We start from the raw sequence: 9,402 nt of genomic DNA on the forward strand, positions 1-9,402 counted from the left end.
AAGGATATCTCAAACTCAAATAGTATTTTTGAACATGTGAGAGGCTCAATATGAGGGAACGAGAAAGAATTTAATAAAATATCATAGAAATATAATTTTACGTGATGATAACATAAATATTTTTACAATATGATGTATTTTAACCAAGTGTAAGTTAGTAGTAATAGATTATCTATAATTATTCTATACTATAAGTAGTTATTTATTGTTGTATGTATGATACTTTAATTTGATAGGGTTTCGGATTTAAAATAAATTGATTCCTCAGATTTTTATTTGTTCTTTTTTATTCTGTTAAAGGTGTTAAGATTCCGTGAAGTAGAAATGAAAAAAAACAAATCTGAAATAAACAAATGTAAACTTGCAGGAGAAAATTGACAAAAAAAGAGAGAAACACATAATAAAAAAGGGGCAAAATACTCTTAACCATCCAAGAACAACAAGGGGCACATGGTTTCTCACTTTCTCCCCCACTAGTTGTTATATCAGGTTTCTTTAATTTTTCTTCTCCTTTATTTTCACTTTTTTTTTCCTCCTTCCTTCATTTCACCTACTCCCTTTTTTGTGGTAATAATTCTATTATGTAAGCTTATTTTTGTGTAGTTTTCTTTAAGAATCTGTCTATTAAATTGAATTTTTTGGGGGGTAAGTTTTTTCATTTCTGCATACCCTTTTCGTAGCTAATGAGAATCTGTTTCGTTGTAGGTTTTGATTCTTTGATGGTAAAGGGGTTTTATGGTGAACTTAGGAATCTGAACTTTTGGGCATAGCTTGCTGTTATATGTTGATTTGGGGATTTTCTTGGATCCTCTAGTTTTGTTGAAATGGATATCAAGGTCTGATTTTTGTTTTCGCTTTTGTGCAATATGATGGAGTTTGATCTTTCATTGGTGTAAATTTGGGGCTTTTTTTGTGTGTTGGAAGAGGAAAAACCAATTTTGGGTTTTGTCTAAATTTTGCTAAAGGGAGAGGCTTTGCTCAAATTTTGAGATTTTTGTGTGGATTTTTCATCTTATTTTACCTTATGGGTGTTTCTTGGAAGAATTGATTGTTTAGTTGTTTGGTGGACAGTTTTGGGTGTTGAATTTGATTGGTCAAAAATGGAAGAAGACAGAATAGAAAGTGGGATCAAGATTAATACAGAAGAGTCTCAGTGTTTTGAGATGGAAGTGGAATCTTGTGAGACTGGAATACCTGGTTTGAGCAATGAGAATGGTGAAGGAAGCCATGGAAATGTGGTATTTTCGAGAGAATCTCCGCTTGTAAGTAAAGACTTTAGATCATCTGCTATAGTTGGGGGAGGAGGAGGGTGTAATTGTGGAGTTAATAAACTTAAAGCCAGATTGTCTAGTTCAGACTGTGAGGTTGGGAAAAATGAGAAATCGGGGCATGAGAAGAAGCTTAATAGACAAGAGAGGATCGAGTTAGGGCGATTGTTTCAGGGTGCTGTGAGTTGCCATGACTGGGAGCTCGCCGAGAGTTTGATTCTACTGGCGGATCCCCTGACTCTGAATGATGCATTGTGCATTGCTTTAGATTCGATATGGTTTTTAAGTACACAAGAAGAGTTATATGGGATAACAGGGTTGATTAAGAAGATCATTTCTAATGGTGCCTTTGATTTCACTCGGGCAGCCCTAAGGACTTCATTTCTTGCTTCTTGTGTTTCTGCTTGCCAGAGTCGAACTATGAGCCTCGCGGATACCGTGACTGTAATGGCACAAAGGTCAGAGATTTTGCCCTTTTCCCGTTACATCATTTATGTGATTGAAGTTGGACTTTTCTCACATAAACTTGAATTTACTTTTTGATGGTAGAATAAGTCCAAAGGATATTGAATTTTCCATTCGATGTTCTACCATCTCTTAAATATGCATATCTGGTAAAATTAGTACAAATACTGCGTATTGTTTGAAATCTTAAGTTCTTCCAAAACCATGAATTTTGGATTTCCGCTCTGCACGTAGGTCTAGAAAGATTTTCTTGTAAATCTAATTTCTTGCTGGCATGCATACTGACCTGACCCTAAAGAGTCATATCTGTTCACTTGAAAGAGCATCTTACTAGCTTCTCAGTCTCGAACAATCTGTGAAATTCATATCTGCCCAAAATTCTTAATTCTTACATTTCTACTTTCAGTCTTCTCCAGACATGTAAGCATTAAGAACATGCATCTGCTTATTGGTAAAGTAAATAAAGAATCTTGATATAATTTTGCTGTTCTGTTGTTATTATTTCTGCATGTTTAGGATTTCAATTGGTAATGATTTAAGAGTTCGAGTTTTAACTTTTGATATTTTTTTTTTCCCCTTCCCTTCCTTTTTCACTTCATGTCTATTTTATTCTTATGTTGGGTGCTTGTGTTGCTCAACTTTTGGCTGGATTTTCACCGCTACTCTTAGCAGGTTGCATGAACGACTTCAAGAGTGCAATGGGGATGAAGTTTTGAAGGCAGAAGCTGGTGCTAAGGTTCAGAAGTTCACTGAATGGGCTCTTAAATGTATTGGTTTCCATTCCCGCTGCCAAGGGAACAGGGATAAAGTTGGGCATAATGCTGCTGTTGAAATACAACTACAGTTGTCGGCTTTCAAGACTTTCCTTGATCTTGCTGGGAACCACCTTACAGGAAAGGATTTCACGGAAGCATTTGATGCAGCTTGCTTCCCGCTTACGCTCTTCTCTAGTTCGTTTGATCCGGGCTGGGCATCGGGTATTTCAGCTACGGCAATCCAAGGACTGCTTGGCATGTTGGTGGAGGGCGGTGCGGACAATGTCAACCAATGCTTTCTTGAAGCATCTCGTTTTGGGAGCACTGAGCTTGTCCGCATTCTTCTCCAGGTATACTAGCATTTACAATATTTGTTTTGTACCTTTGCTTTTAGAAAGACGTATCCTCCCTTTTAGTCAGATTTACTTCCTAGTATTTTTCCAAGGTTACTGTGTTTCTATGGTGCTTGATATATTAGGTTTCACTTGTAATGCTTGTATTGTTTGACATTCTTTTTTTCTCGCCCTTAACTTTCAGTCAGACTTAGAAAAGTACTTTTAATATTTCACCCCAGTTTCACTTCGAGAAAAAGCAACAGAGACGTAAACAAGTAAAGAAAAATTTACATATACACCACAACACCGACGAAGATCTCAAGTTGAAGTGATTTCCTTAATCCAGTTCTTCTCCTAGTGCGAGGGCAGTTAAACATCCAAATATAGTGCAGCATGCTGGAGTGACTTGTTAGGTAGAAAGTTGATTGAAACTTCATTAGAGTGGTGTCTTTTTGGCCTTTATTTCTGCGCGAGAACTCATTACCTCTACTAATATTCTAGTAAGTTACACCATAGCATTGAGGTTTGAAATTGGTATATCCTAATGAATTAATTATTGAGAAGATTCATCAGAGTTCCACTATTTTTATGCTGGTTGTCAACCTATCGCAATAGCACTGATAATTCTACAATATTCAGTAGGCATTGTGTTGGATATGGACAAACATTAAAAACAAAAATCTTGAAATGAGAAGACCATGGCTTGAGCTTCACTAGGAAGAAATTGTAGGTTTTTGTATATAACTAGTTACGTACGGTGCAAATAATGTTAGGACTATCCAGCAAGAGATACGAGGGGCATTTTCCATCAGTTCTTTAGGTTCAAACATCACATATAGAGTTCAATATGTGAGCGTCAATATACAGATTAAGAAAGCATCTAAAGTAATTTAAAGAGAGAATAAAAGTTAAAATATATAATTAATTCCTCAATGTAGTAGCTGCATCTCCCTGCTGTGAAAAAGAATAGTAGGATTGTCCCCTTTGTTCCTTGTCCTACTTCGAACTCACTCTAGAGAAGGAAATTGGAGATCTGTTCTTTCTGGTGTGTCAGAGGTGTGCTAAAGCTCTGAATTTAGGTATAAGCATGGAGCTATGCTCCGGTTATGAGGTGTTCTAATTCATAGTAAGGCATTGGCCATGGCTCATATACACTAACACTAGGAGAGGAAACTGTTAAACAAAACATATAACAAACAAAGGTACATACAGACCCGCACTACACATATATAGATTGAGTGTATGAGAGAAACTGTATGGATGATCATGGTAGTGGTCTGAAATAGGAAATGAGAAGCTTAGTTAAAAATCTAGTCACCAAATCCTTGCATTAGAAACTTATAATCTGTTAGGAACCTAAAATCGCATTTTTGCATCTGAATCAATAATTTAAAATGGTCATTGAGGATTGAGCTTTGTAGGCCACTTTTTACTTTGCTATGTTTGACTTTTGCTTTTCTTTCTCCCCCATTCATTTGTCCATATATTATTGTTTGTGGTAATATTTTTTTTTCTCGTAAGTATACAAGATTCTTTTATTTTTCTCGTCATTTGTACCTTTTTCACTAAACTGCAAGCTTTAATTGTACTTTGCAGCTAAAGTGCTAGTAGACTTGGCACTTTTATGTTTTTCGCCTTTAACAATGTTGGTTTTCTTCTGAATGTCATTAGAAAATGACACAATTGATCATGTAAAAAATGTGTTTTCTACTTGAAAGAAAAGAACAAAAAGGTGGGATGTAGTTTCCTGATGGTATTCAGTAACGTGGGGGTTTAACTCCAAATACAACAACTATGCTTCAGTCCCAAACAATTTGGGGTCAGCTGTATGAATCTTCGTTGACCATGTTTCTCCATTTAAACTCATCCCAGGCCAATATCATACAAACTAGAAATGAAAAGTAGAAGTACTAGAAGTTCTCTATATCTTCTACTGGCATATAAATCTCTGACAAGGCTAAAGACTCCTAGAATATCATTTTCAATCCCGACGTGTTTCGGATGCTTGAAGGCCCGCTGACACGAAGTGCCTAAACCGTGAAAACGGGATTGTGGGAGAGCAATACAGCATCGTGCAACTAGGCGGCAGAGATGGAAGAGTTCAAACACGTGAATAAGAAGCAAGTGGTCTTCCTTTTAGATCCTTTTGATAGAGGCATATGACCTAGAGTAGACGTACTAACATGACTTAAACATCCCAACTAATTGGTATTGCCCATATAAATCTTTTTCTTCCATTTTGCCCTATCTTTTGCTAATTACAAATGGATTCCAAGAGATTATAGGTTTTTTAAGACAACTTCTTTCCATGTAATTTTATGTTTACCTCATTCCCTTTTAACATATTCACTCACCCTGGGTTCACATCTACGAACCGATGCATCTGGAGGTCGACGCAGGACATGACCGAACCATCTCAAACAACCTCTCGTTTTTCCTTTATATGTGCTACTTGTACCTTTTAGCGAATGTGCTTATTTTAATGTTGTCTTATCTTGTATGACTGCACATCCATCAATATTATATCTTTGAGACACTCACCCTGGGTTCACATCTACAAACCGATGCATCTGGAGGTCGACACAGGACATGACCGAACCATATCAAACAACCTCTCGTTTTTCCTTGATATGTGCTACTTGTACCTTTTAGCGAATGTGCTCATTTTAATGTTGTCTTATCTTATATGACTGCACATCCATCAATATTATATCTTTGAGACACTCATCTTGTGGATGTGGACTTTAGCTGCCCAACATTCACTCCCAAATGTTTCTTAGGATTTGATGTCATGCGCATGTTTGTGTAGTGACAACTGTTCATGCCAAGAATCCACTGCAACTTGGATAGGGTCCCTAAAATTTAATGTCCTTATTTCCTAGGTTTTAACCTTGTGACTGCCATAGCATCTTCGAAATCGTTGAGTTGTAATGCCACCCCTCTGTAGCCACTGATATCAACATTGCCTCTTTCTATCTATGAATTTAACAATGGCCTTTCAGAAGCCTAATCGCTAGGAATCACATCGTGTTGTTGCTTTCACTGCTTCACATCCCACAAAATGGTGATGTGAGTGTGCACGCGCGCACGTGTTGGAGTATGATCACTGGTGGAGTAAGAAAGTAGACAAAACGAAGAGCAAATGACCAGGTACTATCATCAAACAAACAACGTCCGGTGTATTAATATATCAACGCAAACCCTCAAATTTTGTTTATGGAAATTAAACCTTTTTCCTCTTTAAATATGGCAGCTAACTAATCTATAAACTGGCACAGTGGTATGTCTTTATTTTCTTTTCATAAGGTGAAAATAGGAAAATGAGCTAGTATTTTTTTGTATGCCAAAGTTCATTTAATTTGGCAAGGGAGAAGTTGGTGATATTGCTAACTTCATTGATGTTCAGCTACTGGGCATTACTTTGTGTTTTTGTAAGCTATTCTGTTTTGGATATTCTTAATTGCTTCTCTAGATTGGGGGCTTTGTGGTGGTCCAGTTGAGTGATTTATAATGCTTCTTTTCACCACTTCTTTGTATGATTGCTGAGGCTTGAATTTACGAGCAAAAGTTTCACCTTGATCATTGATTGAGGTTGTAAATGTTTTGAGTTATTTGTCTTGCATTATTGATTGAGGTGTACTATAGTATGGTTATATTTGCTTTGGCAACTGATAAACAAATGGGTTTTATGTTGTCAAGAATATTCTGCTGTTTTAATTTGTTTGTACTTCAGCCCACTTATGCTCGATGTCCTGATGAAACATCATGATTTTGATGCTGGTAAACTTGTATAATGTCGGTACTGGTCTTGTTTTATTACTTCCACTTGGCAGTCTTATTGATTTATACCTCATTCTGGTCAGTCGTGGTGTTTCTCTTATTTATAATGCTTCTTTTCACCACTTCTTTGTATGATTGCCGAGGCTTGAATTTAGGAGAAAAATTTTACCTTGATATTTTCTTATTTGTTTGTTGCTGTGTTCTCTTCTCCTGGCATATTTGGAGGGTAGAGCTGTCTATCATCTTCATCTTTGCTTGGTTGTTTTCTCTCATAGATTGCTCAAAGGAATAGCTTGGACGTTGATGTCGACTTGGCTCTGGGATTCGCCTCCCATTATGGTAAAATTGGAACTATGGAATGTCTAGTGGAAGAAGGGAATGCGATGGCTTTCTTGGGACCTTTGATGAGAGCTGCTGAAAGGGGCTGCATTCAGGTAGTTGACTGGTTTGTTAAAAGAGGTTGCAGAGACATGGAACTATGTCTCGCCCTCACAGCTGCTACCTCCAGTAGTCAGGTTGAAGTTGCCGAATATCTCCTTCCTCACGTTCCTCAGCATGTTCTTGCTGCCCTAAGTATCGAGATTCTTAAGGCTGCTGGTGAAAGAAGTGGCGGATCTCTCGATGGTGTAGCATTTCTCCTAAGTTCAGATTTCCTTGGTGATCCAGCTGCAACTTATGCGGTCGCCGACAGCATCGCTAAGTCGGATGACGAGGCTGTCGCTCCTGAGCTCAGGTCTTTCCTTCGGGAGCATTGGTCGGAAGCTGCTTTCTCAGACGGGCTTAGGCAAGGACAAGAACACTACTTGAATATCGTGCGTATTTTGAAATGGGGGGAATCTCCCGTGTGTTTGGCGGATCTTCCCGGGCCCTTGAGAGTAGCAATAGCATACCTGCCGCTGTATAGGGAATGTGTCAAGGCAGGGGGTTGCTTGTTATCACAAAGGCTTAGGGGGCAGCTCGTGGAAGCAGCGAAAAGGCTTGACGGCGTCGTGTTGGAAGAGGTAAACCAGGGAAGAGAATTATTGGCTGTTTTGGAGCATCATATTCCCCCATTTTTGGTAAATGCATCCAATGGTGCTTAGGATGATAGCATCTTTTAGATTTTGAAAAAATTTCACCTCTCTTCACTCTCCCTTCACAAAGTACAATAACACAATAGTTGGTGGGGTTGAAGGTGAGCAAAATGTCCTCAAGGTTGGTCAATTATCTGAATGAACCAGTTGTTGGCTTAGATACATAAATCTGCAGGGAGTTTGTACAATGCATATTCTGATGTGTATGTTGAGTAAACTACATTCAGAAGGCTGGTAACGCGAATGGGCATACATGTTGGCTATTTTCGTGGCGGTTCTCCTTTATCCGGTGTTTACACTAAACCAATAAATACATGACATGTCTTTTCAATATCTACCTTTATCACTAATTATGATGAATTAACATATATTATCACTTCAATTTACCACTTAATCATGGTAAAGTAATGTGCTTTGGTGTAAACACTGGGTATCAGTTAGTTTTTTCCTTTTATTTAATCTGCTGCAGCTTATCTGTTTATATTGCAGCTCCAGGAAGTTAACTGTCTAGGTTTATGGAGTTCAGAGTGTGATCCATCTGTTAAGCTTAGTATAATTCATATCAGAGTATCTGAAAAAAATTGGAATTTTTCTCACTTATGTTCTACTCAATTGGAACAGGGAAATTTCTTTCTAGCCTTTACAAATCAATACTCTGCTCACTTTGGAATTTGTTTTTTTGTTTTTTTTTTTTAAAAAAAACTCAGGTTGAACTATCATAACTTTTGTAAAGGTAAAGAATTTATTACCATTTGAAGGTAAGGCTGTCCAACGGGACGGACCGTCCTGCGTCCCGTCCCGTCCCACTTAGTTCTAAACGGGATGGGCCCATGTTAAACGGGATGGGACAGGATGGCCGTTTTGTTCCGTTTATCTCGTCCCGCCTATCCCGCTTCGTCTTGTCTCGTTTCGTCCCGCGTTTCTTTTTTTTTTTGTGGTTAATTTTGGTGTTTACTTTACGTGTTCTATTTTCGTATTTCATTTGTGTTTTTAATTTTTGTGTTTAACTTTTTTAATTTAATTTCGTATTTAAATTATGGCACCTAAGAATGTATTTGGCGTATTTAAAAAAACTAGTAAAAAAGGTAGTAAAGATGAAAGTAGTAGTAATCCTAATCCTAGTCCTAATCCAAGCCCTTCTCCTAGAATTAGAAAACATATAGATGAAATGACTCATGTTGATGAAACTTTATTTTTCCAACCCCCGCATGTTATAATATTAATTTTGGAGAACAACTAGATCATGAAACTTTACAAAGACAATTTGGCAATGTTATTTTTATTGAGGACGAAGAAAATGAGGATGAAGAAAATGAGAAAGAAGAATTAGATGAAACACCCACTAGTCCCGCAACATTGCCAATTCTAGAACAATGTGCGAGAGAAATTATAGATAAGTTACAACGAAGTTATATAGGAGCTTACAAATATTAGTATGATAATTTGTAATTGGCTACTAAGAGGCCTAGTTCAAACAGAATCCTTCCTAGAAGATGGCTGCGTGGATTAGGTGCTCTTCAAAAGAATTATATTTGTATGTGAGATTTGAAAGTTCTATTAATAAAATAAAAGGTTCTAAGTGTTGAATGTTTTGTATGAATTGTCTTACACTCTTACTTAGTTACTTAATGGCTTGAAATTATATTAAATAAACTATAACTCTATTATAAATTTATAATTACTAGAATATTTCATTACAAGTCTTTTGTTTTAATATTTTATAATT

General features: G+C 37.1%; 1 protein-coding gene across 5 annotated transcripts; it reads left to right on the plus strand.

The window, feature by feature from the left end:
- The first annotated feature begins 315 nt into the window (after positions 1 to 315).
- Positions 316 to 8,100, plus strand: LOC107811836 (ankyrin repeat protein SKIP35-like). Of its 5 annotated transcripts, none has more exons than XM_016636828.2 (5): positions 367 to 489; positions 706 to 836; positions 1,072 to 1,726; positions 2,406 to 2,838; positions 6,879 to 8,100. In XM_016636828.2, the coding sequence occupies exons 3-5, from the start codon at positions 1,101 to 1,103 to the stop codon at positions 7,683 to 7,685; spliced, it is 1,866 nt and encodes a 621-aa protein (XP_016492314.1). In that variant the 5' UTR covers positions 367 to 489; positions 706 to 836; positions 1,072 to 1,100; the 3' UTR covers positions 7,686 to 8,100.
- The last annotated feature ends 1,302 nt before the right edge of the window (positions 8,101 to 9,402 follow it).

The sequence above is a fragment of the Nicotiana tabacum genome, chromosome 15 (assembly GCF_000715075.1).
Source record: "Nicotiana tabacum cultivar K326 chromosome 15, ASM71507v2, whole genome shotgun sequence".
Classification (NCBI taxonomy): Eukaryota; Viridiplantae; Streptophyta; class Magnoliopsida; order Solanales; family Solanaceae; genus Nicotiana; species Nicotiana tabacum.